The sequence below is a fragment of the Mesoplodon densirostris genome, chromosome 1, assembly GCF_025265405.1.
Source record: "Mesoplodon densirostris isolate mMesDen1 chromosome 1, mMesDen1 primary haplotype, whole genome shotgun sequence".
Taxonomy (NCBI): domain Eukaryota; kingdom Metazoa; phylum Chordata; class Mammalia; order Artiodactyla; family Ziphiidae; genus Mesoplodon; species Mesoplodon densirostris.
Window position 1 is genome coordinate 182,039,041 of NC_082661.1, and position 27,679 is coordinate 182,066,719.

The window sequence follows — 27,679 nt, forward strand, 5'->3', positions numbered from 1 at the left end:
AACTATGTTGAATAAGAGTGGTGAGAGTGGGCAACCTTGTCTTGTTCCTGATCTTAGTGGAAATGGTTTCAGTTTTTCACCATTGAGGACGATGCTGGCTGTGGGTTTGTCATATATGGCCTTTATTATGTTGAGGAAAGTTCCCTCTATGCCTACTTTCTGCAGGGTTTTTATCATAAATGGGTGTTGAATTTTGTCAAAAGCTTTCTCTGCATCTATTGAGATGATCATATGGTTTTTCTCCTTCAGTTTGTTAATATGGTGTATCACATTGATTGATTTGCGTATATTGAAGAATCCTTGCATTCCTGGAATAAACCCCACTTGATCATGGTGTATGATCCTTTTAATGTGCTGTTGGATTCTGTTTGCTAGTATTTTGTTGAGGATTTTTGCATCTATGTTCATCAGTGATATTGGCCTGTAGTTTTCTTTCTTTGTGACATCCTTGTCTGGTTTTGGTATCAAGGTGATGGTGGCCTCGTAGAATGAGTTTGGGAGTGTTCCTCCCTCTGCTATATTTTGGAAGAGTTTGAGAAGGATAGGTGTTAGCTCTTCTCTAAATGCTTGATAGAATTCGCCTGTGAAGCCATCTGGTCCTGGGCTTTTGTTTGTTGGAAGATTTTTAATCACAGTTTCAATTTCAGTGCTTGTGATTGGTCTGTTCATATTTTCTATTTCTTCCTGATTCAGTCTTGGCAGGTTGTGCATTTCTAAGAATTTGTCCATTTCTTCCAGGTTGTCCATTTTATTGGCATAGAGTTGCTTATAGTAATCTCTCATGATCTTTTGTATTTCTGCAGTGTCAGTTGTTACTTCTCCTTTTTCATTTCTAATTCTATTGATTTGAGTCTTCTCCATTTTTTTCTTGATGAGTCTGGCTAATGGTTTATCAATTTTGTTTATCTTCTCAAAGAACCAGCTTTTAGTTTTATTGATCTTTGCTATCGTTTCCTTCATTTCTTTTTCATTTATTTCTGATCTGATTTTTATGATTTCTTTCCTTCTGCTAACTTTGGGATGTTTTTGTTCTTCTTTCTCTAATTGCTTTAGGTGCAAGGTTAGGTTGTTTATTCGAGATATTTCCTGTTTCTTAAGGTGGGATTGTATTGCCATAAACTTCCCTCTTAGAACTGCTTTTGCTGCATCCCATAGGTTTTGGGTCGTCGTGTCTCCATTGTCATTTGTTTCTAGGTATTTTTTAATTTCCTCTTTGATTTCTTCAGTGATCACTTCGTTATTAAGTAGTGTATTGTTTAGCCTCCATGTGTTTGTATGTTTTACAGCTCTTTTCCTGTAATTGATATCTAGTCTCATAGCATTGTGGTCAGAAAAGATACTTGATACAATTTCAATTTTCTTAAATTTACCAAGGCTTGATTTGTGACCCAAGATATGATCTATCCTGGAGAATGTTCCATGAGCACTTGAGAAAAATGTGTATTCTGTTGTTTTTGGATGGAATGTCCTATAAATATCAATTAAGTCCATCTTGTTTAATGTATCATTTAAAGCTTGTGTTTCCTTATTTATTTTCATTTTGGATGACCTGTCCATTGGTGAAAGTGGGGTGTTAAAGTCCCCTACTATGATTGTGTTACTGTCGATTTCTCCTTTTATGGCTGTTAATATTTCCCTTATGTATTGAGGTGCTCCTATGTTTGGTGCATAAATATTTACAATTGTTATATCTTCTTCTTGGATTGATCCCTTGATCATTATGTAGTGTCCTTCTTTGTCTCTTCTAGTAGTCTTTATTTTAAAGTCTATTTTGTCTGATATGAGAATTGCTACTCCAGCTTTCTTTTGGTTTCCATTTGCATGGAATATCTTTTTCCATCCCCTTACTTTCAGTCTGTATGTGTCTCTAGGTCTGAAGTGGGTCTCTTATAGACAGCATATATATGGGTCTTGTTTTTGTATCCATTCAGCCAGTCTGTGTCTTTTGGTGGGAGCATTTAGTCCATTTACATTTAAGGTAATTATTGATATGTATGTTCCTATTCCCATTTTCTTAATTGTTTTGGGTTCGTTATTGTAGTTCTTTTCCTTCTGTTGTGTTTCTTGCCTAGAGAAGTTCCTTTAGCATTTGTTGTAAAGCTGGTTTGGTGGTGCTGAACTCTCTCAGCTTTTGCTTGTCTGTAAACATTTTAATTTCTCCATCAAATCTGAATGAGATCCTTGCTGGGTAGAGTAATCTTGGTTGCAGGTTTTTCTCCTTCATCACTTTAAGTATGTCCTGCCACTCCCTTCTGGCTTGTAGAGTTTCTGCTGAGAGATCAGCTGTTATCCTGATGGGGATTCCCTTGTGTGTTATTTGTTGTTTTTGCCTTGCTGCTTTTAATATGATTTCTTTGTGTTTAATTTTTGACAGTTTGATTAATATGTGTCTTGGCGTATTTCTCCTTGGATTTATTCTGTATGGGACTCTCTGTGCCTCCTGGACTTGATTAACTATTTCCTTTCCCATATTAGGGAAGTTTTCAACTATAATCTCTTCAAATATTTTCTCAGACCCTTTCTTTTTCTCTTCTTCTTCTGGAACCCCTATAATTCGAATGTTGGTGCGTTTAATGTTGACCCAGAGGTCTCTGAGACTGTCCTCTGTTCTTTTCATTCTTTTTTCTTTATTTTGCTGTGCAGCAGTTATTTCCACTATTTTATCTTCCACCTCACTTATCTGTTCTTCTGCCTCAGTTATTCTGCTATTGATTCCATCTAGAGTAATTTTTATTTCATTTATTGTGTTTTTAATCGATGCTTGATTCGTCTTTAGTTCTTCTAGGTCCTTGTTAACTGTTTCTTGCATTTTGTCTATTCTATTTCCAAGATTTTGGATCATCTTTACCATCATTATTCTGAATTCTTTTTCAGATAGACTGCCTATTACCTCTTCATTTGTTAGGTCTGGTGGGTTTTTATCTTGCTCCTTCTCCTGCTGTGTGTTTTTCTGTCTTCTCATTTTGCTTATGTTAGTGTGTTTGGGGTCTGCTTTTTGCAGGCTGCAGGTTCGTAGTTCCCGTTGTTTTTGGTGTCTGTCCCCAGTGGCTAAGGTTGGTTTAGTGGGTTGTTTAGGCTTCTTGGTGGAGGGGACTACTGCCTGTGTTCTGGTGGATGAGGCTGGATCTTGTCTTTCTGGTGGGCAGGTCCACGTCTGGTGGTGTGTTTTGGGGTGTTTGCGGACTTTTTATGATTTGAGGCAGCCTCTCTGCTAATGGGTGGCGTTGTGTTCCTGTCTTGCTAGTTGTTTGGCATAGGGTGTCCAGCACTGTAGCTTGCTGGTCGTTGAGTGAAGCTGGGTGCTGGTGTTGAGATGGAGATCTCTGGAAGATTTTCGCCATTTGATATTATGTGGAGCTGGGAGGTCTCTTGTGGACCAGTGTCCTGAAGTTGGCTCTCCCACCTCAGAGGCACAGCACTGACTCCTGGCTCCTCAATTTGGGATGATTTGTTGTCTATTCATGTATTCCACAGATGCAGGGTACATGAAGTTGATTGTGGAGCTTTAATCCGCTGCTTCTGAGGCTGCTGGGAGAGGTTTCCCTTTCTCTTCTTTGTTCTCACAGCTCCTGGGTCTCAGCTTTGGATTTGGCCCCGCCTCTGCGTGTAGGTCGCCGGAGGGCGTCTGTTCTTCGCTCAGACAGGACAGGGTTAAAGGAGCAGCCTCCTCGGGGACTCCGGCCCACCCAGGCCGGGCGGGAGGGAGGGGCACGGAGTGCGGGGCGAGACTGCAGCGGCAGAGGTCGGCGTGACGTTGCACCAGCCCGAGGCGCGCCGTGCGTTCTCCCAGGGAAGTCGCCCCTGGATCCCGGGACCCCGGCAGTGGCAGGCTGCACAGGCTCCCGGAAGGGCGGTGTGGACAGTGACCTGCGCTCGCACACAGGCTTCTTGGCGGTGGCAGCAGCAGCCCCAGCGTCCCACGCCCGTCTCTGTGCTCCGCGCTTTCAGCCGCGACTCGCGCCCGTCTCTGGAGCTCCTTTACGCGGCGCTCTTAATCCCCTCTCCTCGCGTACCAGGAAACCAAGAGGGAAGAAAAAGTCTCCTGCCTCTTCGGCAGCTCCAGAGTTTTCCCGGACTCCCTTCCGGCTAGCTGTGGCACATTAGCCCCCTTCAGGCTGAGTTCTCGCCGCCAGCCCCAGTCCTCTCCCTGCGCTCTGACCGAAGCCCGAGCCTCAGCTCCAGCGCCGCCTGCCCCGGCGGGGGAGCAGACAAGCCTCTCGGGCTGGTGAGTGCCGCTCGGCACCGCTCCTCTGTGCGGGAATCTCTCTGCTTTGCCCTACCCAGGTATGTGGGGAGTTTCTTGCCTTTTGGGAGGTCTGGGGTCTTCTGCCAGCGTTCAGTAGGTGTTCTGTAGGAGTTGTTCCACGTGTAGCTGTATTTCTGGTGTATCTGTGGGGAGGAAGGTGATCTCCGCGTCTTACTCTTCCGCCATCTTACCCGGAAGTGCGATAGATTCTTTAGGTAAAATGAGAACCTGTCTTACAGCCCATTGTGTATCGGTGGCAATCCGAGTAATTGCTAACATTGCTTTCTTACTCTGACATTCAGAATTTTAATTCTCTCTCCTATTCCTCCCTTCCTCTTCTCCCCACTTCCTTCACTAGACACAGTCTCTATCATGCACACATTGCACACTCACTCTCAAAAAGAAAATGTGGTAAAGGACCTAATAGCCTTCTACTATGTTTCCCCTTAGGAGGTATCTGGAGATGCGTGGGTTCAATTTTTGTCTCTCATGGTGCCTGGGCATTGTTATTGGAATTTAGTACACAGGGGTCCCTGGATGCCACACATCTTGCTGTGTACAGAATGGGCTCAGATTATGGTGACTTTCCAATCATAAATATCATTAATGCTACTGCTGAGAAAAACTAAGTCTAACTGAAGTTTAGGTGGGTACCAACAACCTCAGCTAATAGATGATTTAGCTGTTCCTTGAGCAGATGCTAAAATCTCTTCCAGAATCTAATAGGTTCTTAATAAAACTATGTTGTGTTTTGAATCAAGTTGTTCACTTATACACTAGTCAACACTAGTTAATAAGTTCTATACATATTACTTTCAGGAATAAAAAAAATTTAAGATATACTTGGCAACATCAAGATTTTAACAATATCATAAAGGTGATGAGCATATACAGAAACTAAATGAGCATTTTAGGAAATTTTCACAATGCTATTGGAAAAGGAGAGGTGAGGGTTTACTTTTGAGCACAGTTGTTGGGGATAACTGCATGGAAACTATTGAGAAACAGGTAGGATTTTAATAGGGAGTTATTTGGGGAGACACTTGCTGTAGTCAAAGGTACATTATATGTAAGAACTTGGGAGAAGAGATAGAAATGTATAGAAATATTGTTACCGTAAAGGACAGTACTTGAGAAGATGTGGCAGAAGCTAGGACTAAAAACATAGATTAGGATAGAGAATAGATGGTCTTGAATTTCTTATAAAGGAGTCTTTCCACTTGAAGGTATGGATTTATGTGTGAGTTAGCCATTGGGAGTAGTGTATGGCATGCTGCCTAATGGTCTATACTTTGTTTCAATGTTCCTCTTCATAGAGTCCGTGCTGTAAACTCCCTCAGGTATCAGCTGCTTAAAACTTGCCTTCCTGATTTTCAAGTTCTCCTCTAAAGAGCTCTTTCAGTTTATTATTTTAAATGGTAGCAATATTCCTAGAGGTGAATCACATAATGATTTTTTTCAATCTCTTTTATATAAGGTATCACTGAAAAAGTATGATTAGATTCAATTCAGTTGTCTCCCACAAAAGTAATATGTAGAAAATACCAACCAAGGTGACTCTCAGTGTGATTAAGAGCTTAAAGATTTAGGTTAAGGATATAACAGGGAGAACTGTTCTGCTTAAAGGTGTTGCACAAATTATCTCAAAGAGCCAAAAACAGCGTCCAGTTTTTACTTGAAACAATTTGTTCTTGGAATACTGTCAACTAAAATTGTGGTCAACTTTTGCAAATTGTATGAATTTGCACTGCATATTTTATTTAGTGTTAGCAAAACTCCAATATGGCTCTGCATAACTTACACAATACACCATGAAAATGACTTCAGAAACTCCCACAGAAGTTGACAAATTGGGCATCTAATGCTTTTAAGCTAATTGCATGCTTAGTGGTTAAAGAGTCGACTTGTAAAGAGTGAAGATCAGGGTTTCTTGGAGATAATGCTCTGCCTACTGCCATACTGAATGCAGCCCAGCACTATATCAGAAATATTACAGAAGCTTAAAGAAGAAAATAATGTGAACTTTAATCAGCATTTGACTTACTCTAAGTGAAGTACTCATGAATCATATGCAATATCATAGCAGTTTTGAGACCTATTCTTGAATTTTCAAGCTGTTATTTTCAGGAAATTTAGAAAGCAAACTGCTAAGTGATAAAGAGTAATTTGATACCATTGCTTATGCCACTTTTTTTTTCTCCCTTGCAGACTGGAAAAAAGGAAAGGAGTAATACCTTGAATATTGCAATAGAAAACATGTGCAAGAAGACAAGAGACCTTCGCAGACAGGTGAGTAAGGGGAGAAACGTGGAGACAAACACCAGGCAAAAGGAACCTTTTTTTCTTCTTTTTAAATTAATTTAGAACACAAAACAAGAACAATAAATATATACTTTCCACACTTACATACCTCAACTGTTTTTGTGGCAAAAGTAAAATAGAAGAAAGTGACTTAGTATTAGGCAGAGTTACATTCAAATGCTGGCCCTGCCATCATCATCTGTGTGATCTCAGGAACAGATTTCACCTTTCTGAGCCTCTCTGAACCTATAAAATGGAATTAATAATACACAATAGGGCTGAAATGCCTCTGAGTGCCTGGTACATAGTAAATTTTTAGAGAATGTTGGTAAATTGATTCTGGTAAATTGATTAAAAACTGAGTTTATTATCCAAATGCTTAGAGCAAACAGCTAGCAATTCAGAGACCCTGCCAATTTCCCCTTCTAACTCTTTCCAGGATGCTTCAAAAATTAGTTTCTGTTTAAATTAAGGCTACTTTTAACCTTAGGTCATCAGGAACATAGGATTAGAAAGGATTTCATTAAATAATTTAGAAGTCTAGTGTTATGCCACAAGTTCAAATTTTTTCCTCCAGAAATATGAAGATTTAACTATTTTCAAAGACCTTTGCTTTCCATTCCTTTCCACTATTTAATAACCGGAGTTCTTTTTCATGTACAGCTTTAACTTGGTCACTATTAACACATAAAAGTGGGGCAAAAACTTTTCAACCATAAACTATTAATGCAATATATTATTGTAGTCTAATGGGAAGATTTAGTAAAATGGCCTGAGCAATCTTTTAATTCAGAAGTAGATTTGGAAGTGGAATAAATAGGGATCCCCAGCCAGGTAATATTAGCTGTGTAAAAGCACAATTTTGAAGGCTGGGAAAATTCCAATTTCTCAACTTTATGGCCTTAATGGGAATTCTATTTCTACTGTCAGCACTTAAAATCATGGAATGTAAGAGTTGGAAGGAACTTAGCACAACCTGTCTTATGATGCAGATGAGAAAGCAGGTTAGTGTAGTGAGGTGACCCACCTAAGGAGGAAGGGGACTGAACCTACATCCAGTCATAACCTACACCCACCTCAGGAACTCTCACTCTCAGGACTGTCCTCCCTGTTGTACAACTTTCATTCTCTACCTTCTTCAGTATTTCTACCCCATCTGCTCCTCCCAGGACTTGGAAAAGTTGTTACTATGAGCTATTAACAACTGTGTCTTTCATTCTGGTCTCATCCCTCTAGATTCCCTTCAGCAAAGTTATGCACAAAGACCTGATGTACATTTATACCTCCAAAGCTTTTGGAATCATTATTTTTCTTAAAAAAAAAAAGTTAAAATAAAGCAATCCTTTGTGTGTAGGATTACCAGATTTAGCAAATCAAAGTACAGGATGACCAGTTAAATTTGAATTTCAGATTAACAGCAAACAAATATTGCATGGGAACATAATTATGTATAAAAAATAGTTGAGTTGATCTGAAATTCAAATTTAACCAAGAATCTTGTATTTCATCTTGCAATCCTACTCTGATTTCCACCTCACATCATCAGTGAGACAGAGAAACAGCAAGGGGGTTTTACTAATGCTTTTCTTCGTAGTAAGAGGATGTTTCTAGCTCCTAGAGGACTACTGTGTTCCAGAGTTAGGAAAATTCCCTGTGGTTTCACAGGTCACATCTTCATTTTTTTGGTTAAGTACTGCTGCTTAACAAACCACTCTAAACAATAGCAACCATTTTACTGTTTCATGATTCCATGGGTTGGCTGGGGTGGGGGTGGGGCTGTTAGGGAGTCCATTTCTGTAGTATTTTCACTTGTGGTCTTGCAGGTAGTGGTAGTTCAAATGGTGTCTGGGTTCAGGGCTTAGTATTTGAGGCCTCAGTTCTTCTTTTTCTCTCTCTCCACGTGGTGTCTAATCCCCTAAGGCCCCCATTCATGTGGATTTTCTCCCTGTCAGGGGAGCCTGGATTTCTTACATGCTGGTTCAAGGCTCCAAGTTGACAGGCTTTCTCAGTGCCTGAGCTCCAAAGTCACTAGGATGCTTTTGCCTCTGCATACTACAAACTCTGCTCCAGGTCAACAGGAGGAAGTAAAGTCACTATCTCTTATGGGAAAAGTGGCATGTGTATATGGGAAGATGGGATTGTTAGGAGCTGTCTTTGGAGACATCCATGGTCTTTAGTGTGAGGTGAGGTAGTTGCTCTGATTTGTTCTCAGTATCCTCACTTGCCTTCCCAAGAAGTTCATTTTCCATCCCGATGTTTATGCTTGTGGCCATAATACAAACTAGTTCAAACAACATGAGTCATCTCCACCTCTTCTTGCAAAATTTATTAATCAGTTTGTTTTGAGCATCCTCTATATACTGTACTTTTCACAGAGGAAGGAGAAAGTCCCTATCCTTACAGTGTTTTTCGTTGGAATATTTAATGTTCTTTTCTTGTTCTAGATCTGTGTTTGTTTGTTTGTTTTTAGTAGAAAAAAACAAGCAAACAAAGGCTGTCTCCCTGCTCATCCATCTTAATTCCTTTGCTTACCCATGGCCTGTCCATTGGCAGCACAGAAACATTTTAGCTCAGAGAATCAATGGGCTTCCTCTGTGAGGAATGAGATAGATTTCTTAAACATAGCTGGGAAGAAGCAAATTATACATTTTGGGGTAATAACATGAATGTCCTACAGGTGATTTACTGTTTTATTGTTTCAAATAAACAATTTGTCTTTTCTTGCTCTGTGACTTCATTGCCTGTTGCACTAGAGAGCAAAGACAAAAGTCCTTGACATTGTGTTTCAGAATTTTTATAATTTGGCACCAACTTAATCCTAATAATTTTTCTTTCTTTTTTTTTTAGTTTTACTATAAACTTTATTTTTTTAATTTTATTTTTTAACATCTTTATTGGATATAATTGCTTTACGATGGTATCTTAGTTTCTGCTTTATAACAAAGTGAATCAGTTACACATATACATATATCCCCATATCTCCTCCCTCTTGCGTCTCCCTCCCACCCTCCTATCCCACCCCTCTAGGTGGTCACAAAGCACAGAGCTGCTCCCTGTGATATGCGGCTGCTTCCCACTAGCTATCTGTTTTACATTTGGTAGTATATATAAGTCCCTGACACTCTCTCAGTTCGTCCCAGCTTACCTTTACCCCTCCCTGTGTCCTCAAGTCCATTTTCTATGTCTGAGTCTTTATTTCTGTCCTACCCCTAGGTTCTTCAGAACCATTTTATTATTTTTTTTTAGATTCCATATATATATGTTAGCATATGGTATTTGTTTTTCTCTTTCTGACTTACTTCACTCTGTATGACAAGTTCTAGGTCCATCCACCTCACTACAAATAACTCAATTTCGTTTCTTTTTATGGCTGAGTTATATTCCATTGTATATATGTGCCACATCTTCTTTATCCATTCATCTGTCGATGGACACTTAGGTTGCTTCCATGTCCTGGTTATTGTAAATACAGCTGCAGTGAGCATTGCAGTACATGACTCTTTTTGAATTATGGCTTTCTCAGGGTATATGCCCAGTAGTGGGATTGCTGGGTCACATGGTAGTTCTATTTGTAGTTTTTTAAGGAACCTCCATACTGTTCTCCATAGTGGCTGTATCAATTTACATTCCCACCAACAGTGCAAGAGGATTCCCTTTTCTCCACACCCTCTCAAGCATTTATTGTTTGTAGATTTTTTATGATGGCCATTCTAACTAGTGTGAGGTGATACCTCACTGTAGTTTTGATTTGCATTTCTCTAATGATTAGTGATGTTGACCATCCTTTCATGTATTTTTTGGCAATCTGTATACCTTCTTTGGAGAAATGTCTATTTAGGTCTTCTGCACATTTTTGAATTGGGTTATTTGTTCTTTTAATATTAAGCTGCATGAGCTGCTTGTAAATTTTGAAGATTAATCCTTTGTCAGTTACTTCATTTGCAAATATTTTCTCCCATTCTGAGGGTTGTCTTTTCATCTTGTTTATGATTTCCTTTGCTGTGCAAAAGCTTTTAAGTTTCATTAGGTCCCATTTGTTTATTTTTGTTTTTATTTCCATTTCTCTGGGAGGTGGGTCAAAAAGGATCTTGCTGTGATTTATGTCGTAGAGTGTTCTCCCTATGTTTTCCTCTAAGAGTTTTATAGTGTCTGGACTTACAATTAGGTCTTTAATCCATTTTGAGTTTACTTTTGTGAATGATGTTAGGGAGTGTTCTAATATCATTCTTTTACATGTAGCTGTCCAGTTTTCCTAGCACCACTTATTGAAGAGGCTGTCTTTTCTCCATTCTGTAGTCTTGCCTCCTTTATCAAAAATAAGGTGACCATATGTGTGTGGGTTTATCTCTGGGCTTCCTATGGTGTTCCATTGATCTATATTTCTGTTTCTGTGCCAGTACTATACTGTCTCGATTACTGTAGTTTTGTAGTATAGTCTGAAGTTAGGGAGCCTGATTCCTCCAGCTCTGTATTTCTTTCTCAAGATTGCTTTGGCTATTCGGGATCTTTTGTGTTTCAATACAAATTGTGAAATTTTTTGTCCTAGTTCTGTGAAAAATGCCATTGGTAGTTTGATAGGGATTGCATTGAATCTGTAGATTGCTTTGGGTAGCATAGTCATTTTCACAGTGTTTATTCTTCCAATCCAAGAGCATGGTATAGCTCTCCATCTGTTTGTATCATCTTTTATTTCTTTCATCAGTGTCTTATAGTTTTCTGCATACAGGTCTTTTGTCTCCATAGGTAGGTTTATTCCTAGGTATTTTATTCTTTTTGTTGCAAAGGTAAATGAGAGTGTTTCCTTAATTTCTCTTTCAGATTTTTCATCATTAGTGTATAGGAATGCAAGAGATTTCTGTGCATTAATTTTGTATCCTGTTACTTTACCAAATTCATTGATTAGCTCTAGTAGTTTTCTGGTAGCATCTTTAGGATTCTTTGTGTATAGTATCATGTCATCTGCAAACAGTGACAGCTTTTTTTTTTGTTTGTTTGTTTTTTTGTTTTTTTGTGGTACGCGGGCCTCTCACTGTTGTGTCCTCTCCCATTGTGGAGCACGGGCTCTGGACATGCAGGCTCAGTGGCCATGGCTCATGGGCCTAGCTGCTCCACGTCCTGTGGGATCTTTCCGGACCGGGGCACGAACCCGTGTCCCCTGCATCAGCAGGCGGACTCTCAACCACTGTACCACCAGAGAAGCCCTCCGAGAAGCAAGTGTAAAAGAATATCAAGCATAAGAGAACAGGCAGGGAAGGAGGAAAGGATACGTGATTGAGGTCATCAATATAGGCAACAGTTACTTAAGGACCTCTGAGAAGAGACAGAATGCCTCCCAGAATTGTCTGACCAATCGATGGAAGCTGGGAATTTTATCCAGTAGCTCCCGTACCCATTGGTTGAGGGTTGCTCCCAGTAGTATTGCCTCTCTAGAACTTTGAGGCTGTTTGTGCTTGAGCTGAGAATCTCATAGAAACTTGGAGCAGGCCCTGAAAAAGAATAACAAAAAGAATCATGGAATGCACTCGAGGTGGGATGTCTTTGGAGGACATGGAACTGTCCCCCCCCAGCAACAGTTGAAATCAGAGACTGGTCCAGTGGATGAGATGTAAAGTACCAAAGGCCTCTAATGTAGCCTATAATCATAGCTATGAATGTAATGGTAAATGATCAGGAATCAGTAACGGAGAGAATCTTGTGAGAAAACTGTGGGTTGGTTGCATTAATTGTGCTATTTGTTGTTTGCATGGGTTGAAGATGCTTTCAAAGGGGAAGATATTTCCCTGCCTGCTGATTGTTTGCTGTCTCTTAAGCATATCACTCATGTCTAACACAAGTCACCAATTTTTGGCCATTTCCTTCTGTCATCTTTTAATCTTTTTGTCTGAACTTTTTTTTTTTTTACCTGAAATACCTTTCACTATTTCCATTGTGCCTAATGAGACTCTATTTCAATCTTTTCTCTACTACCACATTCCAGTCACACCAGATACTTGTGATTCTGGAGGATCCCTCTGTTTTATTTGCTTATAATAGTCTCTATTCCTAGACTGTGATGCTTGCCATTTCCCAGCTCCAACTCTTAACATCCTAATCACTTTTTAAAATGGAATACATATGTCTCATCCTTACAGAAGCCTTCTTAACTATGAGAATCAGTCAGTAGTTTCTTATTTGTTTTCACTTCTTTTAAGATACTCATCAAACTCTTTGTATATCTCTCCCTCCCTAACTTGCTTTGCCATTAGATAGAAAGCTCAAAATGCATTTGTTAAATTGAATGAATATGCAACTACAGAAGATTCGTTTTGCTTATTATATTTGACAGTGTCTTCTATCAGGTAATTTCAGCCCATTTTCCAACAGAATTATGAAAACATTGGCATAGATCTTATTTGAAAGCACATTTTCCAGTCGTTCTGTCTTGTCCTACTGAACATAATATCCCACCTCTGTGGTACCATTTTCTCAGTTACTGTGTTATGTAGTTAGCAACATGCCTTAGAAAAAAGCAAAAAACGTGTTCCTAATTTGATTTAGTTTTTTAAAAAATAATTTAGTCAAAGAGTTTATTTATTCTTTAATTAATAGAAATCAGCTATACCTCAAGCCTCAGTTCTACAATATATTTCAACCTTTGTATATGGGATGATGGATTGAATGAATAGCAGGGAAAATATAGTTGAAAACCTTGAAGAAATTAAAAAAAAGAACGGGGGAATAAATGCCATTAAAATGAAGGGAAGGCAAGGTGGCACCACTGAGGGGAGATGCATGGACCAGAACAAATGTATTCAGTGCTTGAAGAAGATTGCTGTAATTATTCAAGTATTTACAAAAATTGGTGCAATCTAAGACAGTAGTTATTTCTATCTCTATCATTTTTATATGGTGATAAATCAAAACTTTTTTTTAAGCATAAGAGGACAATCTGACTTTCTGAGTTTAGTTTTAGATGGGAACATATGTCGAAGTCTTTTTTTTTTCTTGAAGTTTTTTATATGAGAAACAATCCCTCTTTAAACCTATATCTCAATGTAGTTAATACCAAGTCTTACTTCTTCATGTAACAATCAAATTACGAGAAACAGGAGTTTATTCTGTCTCCACCTGTTCATCTCCCATTCACTCTTCAAACCATGGCAATAGGACTCCTGATCCCACTTTTCCACCAAAACTTCTTAATAACCTCCTAGTGGTCAAATCCAATAGAGAAGTCTTGGTACTTTTAATTTAACTTACCTTTAAAATAAGACTCTGAACCCTTTTATCGTCTTGAAATTTCTTTGCTGTCAGTCTCCTGGTTTTTCTTCATTACAATATTTAATGACATTCCTCCACTAGATTATAAGGGATCATGTATTTCCAACCTGACATTTTTCACAGTACCTAGCTCTTGGTAGAAAAGTAAGGAAATGGTGTTCAGAAATACTTGTTGAATTGAGTGAAATCAAATACACAGAAAAGAAGATTCAACACATCCATAATGTGGGTGTTATAATTGTGTTTGGTAGGATAAGTTCATTTGAAGAGCATTGATACAGAGGTTTATTTGAAAGTTTCCCTTTAGGCTGTTGGGTCATTTCCTCTCTTTGTTTCTTGGCCATCATCTCAGCCTCTTTTTAGGTCCTACTCTCCATCTGCACGACTACCATAAGTGGTAATATTTTTAAGATTTTATTCTTGGACATCTCACTGTGCATCTCCCTCTATATGATTCTCTTCACCTCCTTGGCTTGAATTACCTCCCATATGTATGCTGGCTTTCAGCCACATATCTCTAGTGTAAACCTCCTCTTAGCCCCCCTTCTATATGTCCTGGTTACAAATGAAGGAAGAAAAGGATAAAGGGGAGGGATGGTCATTGGCAACAGCTCCCCTTCTGAGAGATTTCTTCTACTTTTCTCTTATGTACGTGGAACTAACACAACTTGCATTTCCCAGTGCAACTCCTAACTTATGATCTCTTGCCTGACTTCCCTGGTCCACTCTTTATGGACATCAAACAGTTCACTCACTCAAGGTCTTCTCCTTGCCTTGTAAACACTTAGCACTCTACACCCTGTCCAAGTAAGTGCTCGGTAAATGTTAATTAGTTGCCATTAGTGATTTGCTGTTCTGCATGCTAAGTAGAATCTTTCCTTGGGGATCTTCCTACTGCCTTTGTGAAATTGTTGATAGCCATAAAAATTTCAGAGTTCTTCTGAGAACGCTCCACTATCTTAGACAAAGGTATTTTTCTCCCCCAAATCTATAATTATTATGGATTTATTATCCTACAATTGTTATAGGAAGAGAGACAGTGCTTTTTTTTTTCATGTAGCTACATCATTTAACCCCTTGAAAATAGATTAATTCTAATGTAATCCAAAACTAGAGTAAGTATCTGCTGGTTTTAAAAAATATTCTAAAATATAATTTTCACAGAAGGCAAATTACAAACTCCCTGCCTGATAGCTAGTCATGTCTTTATTACAGAGATTATTAAATTGAGGGAGTTGACCAAAAACTTTGGAGCCATTCATAATCACTGACATTGTTAATAAAACATGTCAAGGTATTGTGATCTTTAAGGACTCAAGATTATATAAATACAATGCATTAATTTTCCAGCTCAGTTTTAAATTTCAGAAAATATCTGCTGAGTAGAGTAATTGCCTGATTGTCATTTATAAGCTTACACATAATCTAATTTAAAAGGACTAATTGTAGTAGAATGTTATACTTGTTTAATAATTTAAGGTGTGAGGGCAAGATCAGTTAATGCAAATGGAGAAAATTGGACATCAAACTCATTTTTTATTCTCCTTGCTCTATTAATCTGTTACCAACTGGCATAATCAGTTATCTAACTTGGTTTAATTACCATGAAGTCTACAATTTAGCTAATCAAAATTTATCATGAGTTCTTCCAACAAAGTAGAAAGCATTTTATAATTTTGTAATTATGAAAATACATGATGTTCAATGTTGTTTGTACACATGCATAAACATTACAACAGTGCAGTTTCTTTGAGGGAAAAATACAGTACTATCACTTATAATCTGACCTCTGGGCTAAGTACAGTTTAAGAAAAAGATAGTCGTTTCTGAGAGCAAGAGAGCTATTGCTCAATGATTTTTTTTCTTGGATATTTAGCTTGTTTTAGCTTTGTAAGTGACATTCATACAGTCTTAAATATTATGATTTTAGAGACTGTGCAAAAATACATATAAAAGAAATTTTGTAATTACTGAGATTGTAAAAATAGGAAATAACAAGAACTATTTCTTGAAAAAAAAAAAACCTGAATTTTTTATTTCTCCTCAGCTCCGTAAGGCTATTATAGATCATGTGTCAGACTCCTTTTTGGATACGACAGTCCCACTTTTGGTTCTCATTGAAGCTGCCAAGAATGGCCGGGAAAAGGAAATAAAAGAATATGCTGCGATATTTCGTGAACACACCAGCAGGCTTGTAGAGGTGAGTGTGCTAGAACTGTAACTACTCTAAATCCAGGAGAATAGGGCTCTCATTCTGCATTTATACCTGAATTGGATTCAAATAAAAACTTTTGTCCACTTATAGCAAATGAAGGAGAGTTGGGCCAAAGTACTGTGAAGGTATGTATGTCAAATTGTATAAACTATCCCCCATTGGCTTGGAAAAGGAACAAGTTATTTAGAAAGAATTATGAAAATATGATCGATATATTTTCTTTCTTTTTTTTTTTTTTTGAAATCACATTAAATTTTAATATATGAAAAGCTAATACAGAAATTTAATTGTGCAAAATATTATTTGTAAAATATAAAGTTGGAGAATTCAAATGATTTTTTTGGCATTTTTAATGTTTAAATAGGCTTTGTTGACAAACTGTATAGAAAATATCTTGTAAAATGAAGGTTCTAACAAGGCAGAGAAAGCATATAAACTGTGAAACATAGTATTTTTTGTTTTATAATTACATTTACATTTTTCTCAAAATTACAAAATTGATGGAGTCATTAAAGAAAAACTGCAATGTACAGAAAAAAGAAAAAAATAATCAGCCATGATCATACCATGAAGAGATACTCACTTTAAAAATTGTATGTTATTTTTTCTTTTTTTCTCTTTTTTTTTTATTTTACAAATTTAATCAGTTATACATATACATATGTTCCCATATCCCCTCCCTTTTGCGTCTCCCTCCCACCCTCCCTATCCCACCCCTCCAGGCGGTCAGAAAGAACCGAGCTGATCTCCCTGTGCTATGCGGCTGCTTCCCACTAGCTATCTACCTTACGTTTGGTAGTGTATATATGTCCATGCCTCTCTTTTGCTTTGTCACAGCTTACCCTTCCCCCTCCCCATATCCTCAAGTCCATGCTCTAGTAGGTCTGTGTCTTTATTCCTGTCTTACCCCTATGTTCTTGATGACATTATTTTCTTAAATTCCATATATATGTGTCAGCATACAGTATTTGTCTTTCTCTTTCTCACTTACTTCACTCTGTATGACAGACTCTAGGTCCATCCACCTCATTACAAATAGCTCAATTTCATTTCTTTTTATGGCTGAGTAATATTCCATTGTATATATGTGCCACATCTTCTTTATCCATTCATCCGATGATGGACACTTAGGTTGTTTCCATCTCCGGGCTATTGTAAATAGGGCTGCTATGAACATTTTGGTACATGTCTCTTTTTGAATTATGGTTTTCTCAGGGTATATGCCCAGTAGTGGGATTGCTGGGTCATATGGTAGTTCTATTTGTAGTTTTTTAAGGAACCTCCATACCGTTCTCCATAGTGGCTGTACCAATTCACATTCCCACCAGCAGTGCAAGAGTGTTCCCTTTTTTCCACACCCTCTCCAGCATTTATTGTTTCTAGATTTTTTGATGATGGCCATTCTGACTGGTGTGAGATGATATCTCATTGTAGTTTTGATTTGCATTTCTCTAATGAGTAAAGATGTTGAGCATCCTTTCATGTGTTTGTTGGCTGTCTGTATATCTTCTGTGGAGAAATGTCTATTTAGGTCTTCTGCCCATTTTTGGATTGGGTTGTTTGTTTTTTTGCTATTGAGCTGCATGAGCTGCCCATAAATTTTGGAGATTAATCCTTTGTCAGTTGCTTCATTTGCAAATATTTTCTCCCATTCTGAGGGTTGTCTTTTCGTCTTGTTTATGGTTTCCTTTGCTGTGCAAAAGCTTTGAAGTTTCATTAGGTCCCATGTGTTTATTTTTGTCTTTATTTCCATTTCTCTAGGAGGTGGGTCAAAAAGGATCTTGCTGTGATTTATGTCATAGAGTGTTCTGCCTATGTTTTCCTCTAGGAGTTTGATAGTGTCTGGCCTTACATTTAGGTCTTTAATCCATTTTGAGCTAATTTTTGTGTATGGTGTTAGGGAGTGATCTAATCTCATACTTTTACATGTCCCTGTCCAGTTTTCCCAGCACCACTTATTGAAGAGACTGTCCTTTCTCCACTGTACATTCCTGCCTCCTTTATCAAAGATAAGGTGACCATATGTCCGTGGGTTTATCTCTGGGCTTTCTATCCTGTTCCATTGATCTATCTTTCTGTTTTTGTGCCAGTACCATACTGTCTTGATTACTGTAGCTTTGTAGTATAGTCTGAAGTCAGGGAGCCTGATTCCTCCAGCTCCGTTTTTCGTTCTCAAGATTGCTTTGGCTATTCGGGGTCTTTTGTGTTTCCATACAAATTGTGATATTTTTTGTTCTAGTTCTGTGAAAAATGCCATTGGTAGTTTGATAGGGATTGCATTGAATCTGTAGATTGCTTTGGGTAGTAGAGTCATTTTCACAATGTTGATTCTTCCAATCCAAGAACATGGTACATCTCTCCATCTATTTGTATCATCTTTAATTTCTTTCATCAGTGTCTTATAATTTTCTGCATACAGGTCTTTTGTCTCCTTAGGTAGGTTTATTCCTAGATATTTTATTCTTTTTGTTGCAATGGTAAATGGGAGTGTTTCCTTGATTTCACTTTCAGATTTTTCATCATTAGTATATAGGAATGCCAGAGATTTCTGTGCATTAATTTTGTATCCTGCAATTTTACCAAATTCATTGATTAGTTCTAGTAGTTTTCTGGTAGCATCTTTAGGATTCTCTATGTATAGTATCATGTCATCTGCAAACAGTGACAGCTTTACTTCTTCTTTTCCCATTTGGATTCCTTTTATTTCCTTTTCTTCTCTGATTGCTGTGGCTAAAACTTCCAAAACTAGGTTGAATAAGAGTGGTGAGAGTGGGCAACCTTGTCTTGTTCCTGATCTTAGTGGAAATGGTTTCAGTTTTTCACCATTGAGGACGATGCTGGCTGTGGGTTTGTCATATATGGCCTTTATTATGTTGAGGAAAGTTCCCTCTATGCCTACTTTCTGCAGGGTTTTTATCATAAATGGGTGTTGAATTTTGTCAAAAGCTTTCTCTGCATCTATTGAGATGATCATATGGTTTTTCTCCTTCAGTTTGTTAATATGGTGTATCACATTGATTGATTTGCGTATATTGAAGAATCCTTGCATTCCTGGAATAAACCCCACTTGATCATGGTGTATGATCCTTTTAATGTGCTGTTGGATTCTGTTTGCTAGTATTTTGTTGAGGATTTTTGCATCTATGTTCATCAGTGATATTGGCCTGTAGTTTTCTTTCTTTGTGACATCCTTGTCTGGTTTTGGTATCAAGGTGATGGTGGCCTCGTAGAATGAGTTTGGGAGTGTTCCTCCCTCTGCTATATTTTGGAAGAGTTTGAGAAGGATAGGTGTTAGCTCTTCTCTAAATGCTTGATAGAATTCGCCTGTGAAGCCATCTGGTCCTGGGCTTTTGTTTGTTGGAAGATTTTTAATCACAGTTTCAATTTCAGTGCTTGTGATTGGTCTGTTCATATTTTCTATTTCTTCCTGATTCAGTCTTGGCAGGTTGTGCATTTCTAAGAATTTGTCCATTTCTTCCAGGTTGTCCATTTTATTGGCATAGAGTTGCTTATAGTAATCTCTCATGATCTTTTGTATTTCTGCAGTGTCAGTTGTTACTTCTCCTTTTTCATTTCTAATTCTATTGATTTGAGTCTTCTCCATTTTTTTCTTGATGAGTCTGGCTAATGGTTTATCAATTTTGTTTATCTTCTCAAAGAACCAGCTTTTAGTTTTATTGATCTTTGCTATCGTTTCCTTCATTTCTTTTTCATTTATTTCTGATCTGATTTTTATGATTTCTTTCCTTCTGCTAACTTTGGGATGTTTTTGTTCTTCTTTCTCTAATTGCTTTAGGTGCAAGGTTAGGTTGTTTATTCGAGATGTTTCCTGTTTCTTAAGGTGGGATTGTATTGCCATAAACTTCCCTCTTAGAACTGCTTTTGCTGCATCCCATAGGTTTTGGGTCGTCGTGTCTCCATTGTCATTTGTTTCTAGGTATTTTTTAATTTCCTCTTTGATTTCTTCAGTGATCACTTCGTTATTAAGTAGTGTATTGTTTAGCCTCCATGTGTTTGTATGTTTTACAGCTCTTTTCCTGTAATTGATATCTAGTCTCATAGCATTGTGGTCAGAAAAGATACTTGATACAATTTCAATTTTCTTAAATTTACCAAGGCTTGATTTGTGACCCAAGATATGATCTATCCTGGAGAATGTTCCATGAGCACTTGAGAAAAATGTGTATTCTGTTGTTTTTGGATGGAATGTCCTATAAATATCAATTAAGTCCATCTTGTTTAATGTATCATTTAAAGCTTGTGTTTCCTTATTTATTTTCATTTTGGATGACCTGTCCATTGGTGAAAGTGGGGTGTTAAAGTCCCCTACTATGATTGTGTTACTGTCGATTTCTCCTTTTATGGCTGTTAATATTTCCCTTATGTATTGAGGTGCTCCTATGTTTGGTGCATAAATATTTACAATTGTTATATCTTCTTCTTGGATTGATCCCTTGATCATTATGTAGTGTCCTTCTTTGTCTCTTCTAGTAGTCTTTATTTTAAAGTCTATTTTGTCTGATATGAGAATTGCTACTCCAGCTTTCTTTTGGTTTCCATTTGCATGGAATATCTTTTTCCATCCCCTTACTTTCAGTCTGTATGTGTCTCTAGGTCTGAAGTGGGTCTCTTATAGACAGCATATATATGGGTCTTGTTTTTGTATCCATTCAGCCAGTCTGTGTCTTTTGGTGGGAGCATTTAGTCCATTTACATTTAAGGTAATTATTGATATGTATGTTCCTATTCCCATTTTCTTAATTGTTTTGGGTTCGTTATTGTAGTTCTTTTCCTTCTGTTGTGTTTCTTGCCTAGAGAAGTTCCTTTAGCATTTGTTGTAAAGCTGGTTTGGTGGTGCTGAACTCTCTCAGCTTTTGCTTGTCTGTAAACATTTTAATTTCTCCATCAAATCTGAATGAGATCCTTGCTGGGTAGAGTAATCTTGGTTGCAGGTTTTTCTCCTTCATCACTTTAAGTATGTCCTGCCACTCCCTTCTGGCTTGTAGAGTTTCTGCTGAGAGATCAGCTGTTATCCTGATGGGGATTCCCTTGTGTGTTATTTGTTGTTTTTGCCTTGCTGCTTTTAATATGATTTCTTTGTGTTTAATTTTTGACAGTTTGATTAATATGTGTCTTGGCGTATTTCTCCTTGGATTTATTCTGTATGGGACTCTCTGTGCCTCCTGGACTTGATTAACTATTTCCTTTCCCATATTAGGGAAGTTTTCAACTATAATCTCTTCAAATATTTTCTCAGACCCTTTCTTTTTCTCTTCTTCTTCTGGAACCCCTATAATTCGAATGTTGGTGCGTTTAATGTTGACCCAGAGGTCTCTGAGACTGTCCTCTGTTCTTTTCATTCTTTTTTCTTTATTTTGCTGTGCAGCAGTTATTTCCACTATTTTATCTTCCACCTCACTTATCCGTTCTTCTGCCTCAGTTATTCTGCTATTGATCCCATCTAGAGTAATTTTTATTTCATTTATTGTGTTTTTAATCGATGCTTGATTCGTCTTTAGTTCTTCTAGGTCCTTGTTAACTGTTTCTTGCATTTTGTCTATTCTATTTCCAAGATTTTGGATCATCTTTACCATCATTATTCTGAATTCTTTTTCAGATAGACTGCCTATTACCTCTTCATTTGTTAGGTCTGGTGGGTTTTTATCTTGCTCCTTCTCCTGCTGTGTGTTTTTCTGTCTTCTCATTTTGCTTATGTTAGTGTGTTTGGGGTCTACTTTTTGTAGGCTGCAGGTTCGTAGTTCCCGTTGTTTTTGGTGTCTGTCCCCAGTGGCTAAGGTTGGTTTAGTGGGTTGTTTAGGCTTCTTGGTGGAGGGGACTACTGCCTGTGTTCTGGTGGATGAGGCTGGATCTTGTCTTTCTGGTGGGCAGGTCCACGTCTGGTGGTGTGTTTTGGGGTGTTTGCGGACTTTTTATGATTTGAGGCAGCCTCTCTGCTAATGGGTGGTGTTGTGTTCCTGTCTTGCTAGTTGTTTGGCATAGGGTGTCCAGCACTGTAGCTTGCTGGTCGTTGAGTGAAGCTGGGTGCTGGTGTTGAGATGGAGATCTCTGGAAGATTTTCGCCGTTTGATATTATGTGGAGCTGGGAGGTGTCTTGTGGACCAGTGTCCTGAAGTTGGCTCTCCCACCTCAGAGGCACAGCACTGACTCCTGGCTCCTCAATTTGGGATGATTTGTTGTCTATTCATGTATTCCACAGATGCAGGGTACATGAAGTTGATTGTGGAGCTTTAATCCGCTGCTTCTGAGGCTGCTGGGAGAGGTTTCCCTTTCTCTTCTTTGTTCTCACAGCTCCTGGGTCTCAGCTTTGGATTTGGCCCCGCCTCTGCGTGTAGGTCGCCGGAGGGCGTCTGTTCTTCGCTCAGACAGGACAGGGTTAAAGGAGCAGCCTCTTCGGGGACTCTGGCTCACTCAGGCTGGGCGGGAGGGATGGGCACGGAGTGCGGGGCGAGCCTGCAGCGGCAGAGGTCGGCGTGACGTTGCACCAGCCCGAGGCGCGCCATGCGTTCTCCCAGGGAAGCCGCCCCTGGATCCCGGGACCCCGGCAGTGGCAGGCTGCACAGGCTCCCGGAAGGGCGGTGTGGACAGTGACCTGCGCTCGCACACAGGCTTTTTGGCGGCGGTAGCAGCAGCCCCAGCGTCCCACGCCCGTCTCTGTGCTCCGCGCTTTCAGCAGCGACTCGCGCCCGTCTCTGGAGCTCCTTTACGCGGCGCTCTTAATCCCCTCTCCTCGCGCACCAGGAAACCAAGAGGGAAGAAAAAGTCTCCTGCCTCTTCGGCAGCTCCAGAGTTTTCCCGGACTCCCTCCCGGCTAGCTGTGGCACATTAGCCCCCTTCAGGCTGAGTTCTCGCCGCCAGCCGCAGTCCTCTCCCTGCGCTCTGACCGAAGCCCGAGCCTCAGCTCCAGCGCCGCCCGCCCCGGCGGGGGAGCAGACAAGCCTCTCGGGCTGGTGAGTGCCGCTCGGCACCGCTCTTCTGTGCGGGAATCTCTCTGCTTTGCCCTACCCAGGTATGTGGGAAGTTTCTTGCCTTTTGGGAGGTCTGGGGTCTTCTGCCAGCGTTCAGTAGGTGTTCTGTAGGAGTTGTTCCACGTGTAGCTGTATTTCTGGTGTATCTGTGGGGAGGAAGGTGATCTCCGCGTCTTACTCTTCCGTCATCTTACCCGGAAGTCCGATATATTTTCTTAATGTGTATTTTTTTCAGAGCTACACACACACATACACAAACCTGGTACACAAACCTGGTTAAACACAGGTTTTATCCTTACAAATACTTTCTTCCTATTCTAACTTAAAAGTATTAGATGCTTTCTCTCATGTCACTTTATTGTTTCTCTCCCATCTTTTCATGGTTGTTACTCCTTCAGCCTTTCAAATCATATTCAACTGTGAAACATGACTATAGAACATGAATATAGGGTATACAGGGATAGAGAAACACAGAATAATTAAGTAGGGATAGTGGACTTTTCCATGTCCCAGTAGAGGAAAGAGGAGATGATAAAACTGTAATTTCCTCCTACTTGGAAACTGGAAACATGGAAATGCCCCATGATTTGGGGGGCAGGGGGGCATATTGCTGAAGGACCTATGAAGTGCTGGGCGATTCCTAGAAGACAGGTAGTGGAATTTACTGTCTTATGGACATCAATAATACAACCACGGTATAAGAGAAAGCCTGAATGGAAGAATTCCTAACCCCAGTAAAGTGACAGTACTTGCAAGTCCAGGAAACACTGGAAGGAAGGGAAAAATGTGGTTGACCAGATCCTTGTACTAGAGCGATACACTGCTGGTACCCATCAGTGTGAGTCTATCAGTCATTTATGCCTTGTGTCAGTACTCATTGTCAGTGCTATGTGCTATGCTGATTATTAAATATTTTGACTGCCACATCTTCCTATATAGGCCATGAATTCTGTGATGAAATATGTGTTTGGGGGCCCAAATTGCTTGTAAAACTTGTGTTAGAAATAGTCCCCACTTGATTAAGAAACGTTGTATAGTAAACATTTATACAATGTTTACTAAAGTAGAGGCCTTTTCCAACATCTTTAATGTGGATCAACTGGGAAGGAAGTTTCCAATGTAGCTAGCACTTCCACTGGGTCCCAATCTTCACATCTAGAAAATAAGAGTGGATAGATAGATGATTACTAAGATAATTTCAGCCCTAAAACTGCCCCACCTACGACTTTGAAATCTTTGAACTTGCCAGGAACTCTGTGAGACAGGGTAGCTGATGTAATTCCCATTCGCCTTACATGGAAATAAAAATACGAAACCTAAAACAAGCTAATGAGAGTCGAAGCTGATTTCCAGGTTTACTGTGTTTAACTAATTCATTCAACTATTTATTACTTATCTAGTTTTATTTATTCCTTCTTGTACTCATTCCTCAAATATTTACTAACTATTCCCAAAGGAAAATGTTAAAAATTAAAAGAGAGCAGAACAGAGGAGCAGGTCATTAAAGGCACCTAACTAAGTATGGCTCCTAAATATCATAAATCTTTTGTCTAGAAATATGTTTTCTAAGCTGAAGGAACACCAAATTATGAAAATAACTTTTTGGTGAAAAATTCTGAAAGTAAAAGTTGGTTTGTGCTAATAACGTTGGATCCTTATTCCTATTTTTCAGTTTAGTTTCTAATGAAATATAAATCTCATGAGGTGCTCAATAAAGGACACCTTGATCCCACGATTTTGGAAAAAAGTTCTATTTCTCCTCTTGGAGATTTTACGTATCTGAAAAATCCAGATATAAAGAAATCTCTTTAAGTCAGAATTTCCCCAAATCAATTTATCTAAAGTACTCTTTCTTTCATGATGCTTATTAGTAAGGCACTGCCTTCCAGAAACACTTGAGAATACTACCTTATTTTATTACCAAATGATAGTTTTTTACTATGTAGATAGAGCTCTAAGAATCTATTTTAAATGTTTAAGGATTTTGAAAATTCTGTAGTTCATGTGAATATGAAACAATAACAGATTTTGGAATTTTGAGCTACTAGGGGACTGAGAATGGGTCTTATTCAACTCTTGGTTCCCTTAACACATTATAATGAGATTATGCTGGCTTTGGAGTCTTCCAGTTCTTACTCTGATATTACTTAGAAACTTGTCTTCAGTTCCAGTAAGCTTTTACTAGTTAACAAACCATCCCCAAACTTAGTGCTTAGAATAATCATTTATTATTCTCTTACTGATCTGCAGGTTGACTGAGCAGAGCTGGGCAGTCCTCATGTAGTGTCTCTTTCATGTGCTGGTTGTCAAATATTGGCTGGGGATGGAACCCTTCAAAGGTTTGATTTGGCTAGACAAGCAAGATGGTACATTCACATGATTGAAAGTGCATGCTAGCTGTCAGCTGGGAGCTTAGCTGTGGTTGTCAACTGGAGCACCAGCCAGTAAATACATGGCCTTTCCATGTGGCTTCAGCTTCTCAGAGCGTAGTTTCTGAGTTCTGAGATGAGAAGTCCCAAGAGCAAGCCAGAAACAGGAAGTAGAGCTGACATTCTCTTAAGGCCTGGGCCCAGCAATTGGCAGAGTACAGCTTCCACTGTACTTTAGTAATCAAAGCCATCACAGAGCCTGCCCAAACACAAGGAGGGAAGAGGCGGCATGAGACTCCATGTCTCACTGGAAGGAGCAGCAGAGTATTTGCGGCCACCTTTAATTTACATGTCTCTTCTTAGGGCTTCATTTGCTTTAGCTGTAAAGTGAAGGTTAAACAAGATAATGTCTAAGGTCACTACCAGTTTCTAAAATTGTAAGATCTGAGAAATACTTTTTACAGTTGAGAGACTCCTAGCTCTCTAAGAGATATAGACATAGGAGAAAATGAAAATGGTTTTTAAGTATACTGCTCAAACACTAGGTTGTTTATATATATCAAGAAGGAAAAAAAAGAGGGCTGCATTTATCTCCCAGGAAAATTCTTTTTTGAAAGGAGCTGTCTAACCAAAGCAAGAGAGCAAATCATCATTAATTTACTACAAACATTGAGATAGAAGTGTCTGGGGCAGAGTCTGAGGAAATAAGAGAACTAAAATATATCAGTTTCAGAGGACATTGTGAGTTCCCTTTGTATGGATTGGTTACCAGTCCTCCACATCCCTTTTCCTTACCACCCCCCTACACAGACAAGTGTATATACCCATCTTATTTCCAAGCTGGGTTATTTGACATAGCAGGGCAGATTCAATACTAAATGACTTCAAGAAAAAGCTATTTTCAATGTGTTTGGGTTTTGATACCTCAACTATGTTTGTCAGAGAAATTTAAAATCTAAAAGTGAACTTGTTGAAGTAAGACGTAAGTGGGGGGAAAAAAAGTCTATTTTTAAAGAATTCCTATCAGATCTTTGAAGAAAAATCCATGCTGTTAAAGGAATGCTTTAGATAATGGTTAACTTGTAACTTTTACGAAAGGGATAGTAAAAAGTAGAACTGAACACAAAGCAAAAACACAAAGCCTTAAGAAATTCTGTGAGTAATAATTAGAAAACAAAAAAGATTTGGAGTATTGGTGGAAGAAATGAGAATGAGGAAAAAAGTGGCCAATAAATCGGGCCTGAACATTCCCATTCTCTAGTGAAGTCATGTCTTATTTTATTACCATGTAGTAAATTTAACATAAAGTGACCATGGGTGAAATGATGGTTATAAAACCCTGGGCAGTACTAATAACTGGAGAACTTAGATCCTTGTGGCTAATTTTATTTTACTTATGTTGAATTAAGTAACTGTTATGCAAAGCTTTTCCTACTTTGTACATCCAAGTTAGTCTGTGTTTTTGGGTCCACCTAGGCACAATAAGAAGGAGACGCAGGAGCAGAGGTTGGCATTTTAAAAATTAAACTCACATAGTGATTAGCAATTAATGACTAATGTGCTTATTGAATTGTGCTCCCCAGTATTTTGATGTTGCACTGATGGTGTCTTAGGGCACCATTAACTCTACTGGTTTCCACCAATAATACCTATTAAACAAGAAGTTTAAAATATTAATTTTATCTTAAAAAGAAAAATATTCAGTAATTCTAGAGGGTAAGGATTTTATTTTTTATCACTTTAAGCTTCCTCTAATAGCAAAGTCTATAAGCTAGTTCTCAATAGATCCGTCTTAAATGAAGAAACACATTCATGGGCTTCCCTGGTGGCACAGTCGTTGAGAGTCCGCCTGCTGATGCAGGGGACATGGGTTCGTGCCCCGGTCCGGGAAGATCCCACATGCCGCGGAGTGGCTGGGCCCGTGAGCCATGGCTGCTGAGCCTGTGCGTCCGGAGCCTGTGCTCCGCAACGGGAGAGGCCACAGCAGTGAGAGGCCCACGTACTGCAAAAACAAACAAACAAAGAAACACATTCATAACACTAGCTCAGTTTTCTTCCTCTCTAAAAAGTTGACTCTGAGGATTCCAGTAACTGGACTTGACACGTATGCCTGATCCCAATTATTTGAGTACCTCCCTACTCTGTTGTACAAAGATACTTTAAAATAATACTACACAATGATATTAGCAAATGGCTTTGCCATTAGTTATCAAAAGCAGACAGACACTATAAACCCTGCTCCAGATCTCCTTCAGAAGGAGTTTGTGACAATTTGATAACATCTTTAAAGAACTTGGCCCAC

The 27,679-nt window shown here is 38.9% G+C and overlaps 1 protein-coding gene across 1 annotated transcript in view; it reads left to right on the plus strand.

Annotated features, from left to right (window-relative positions):
• The window catches only part of CTNNA3 (catenin alpha 3), a 1,652,440-nt gene that overhangs the window by 866,427 nt on the left and 758,334 nt on the right, over positions 1 to 27,679 (plus strand). The window contains exons 7-8 of the mRNA XM_060092416.1: positions 6,455 to 6,535; positions 15,855 to 16,007. Of these exons, the coding sequence (XP_059948399.1) occupies positions 6,455 to 6,535; positions 15,855 to 16,007 (234 nt within the window). The remainder of the gene's footprint in view (positions 1 to 6,454; positions 6,536 to 15,854; positions 16,008 to 27,679) is intronic.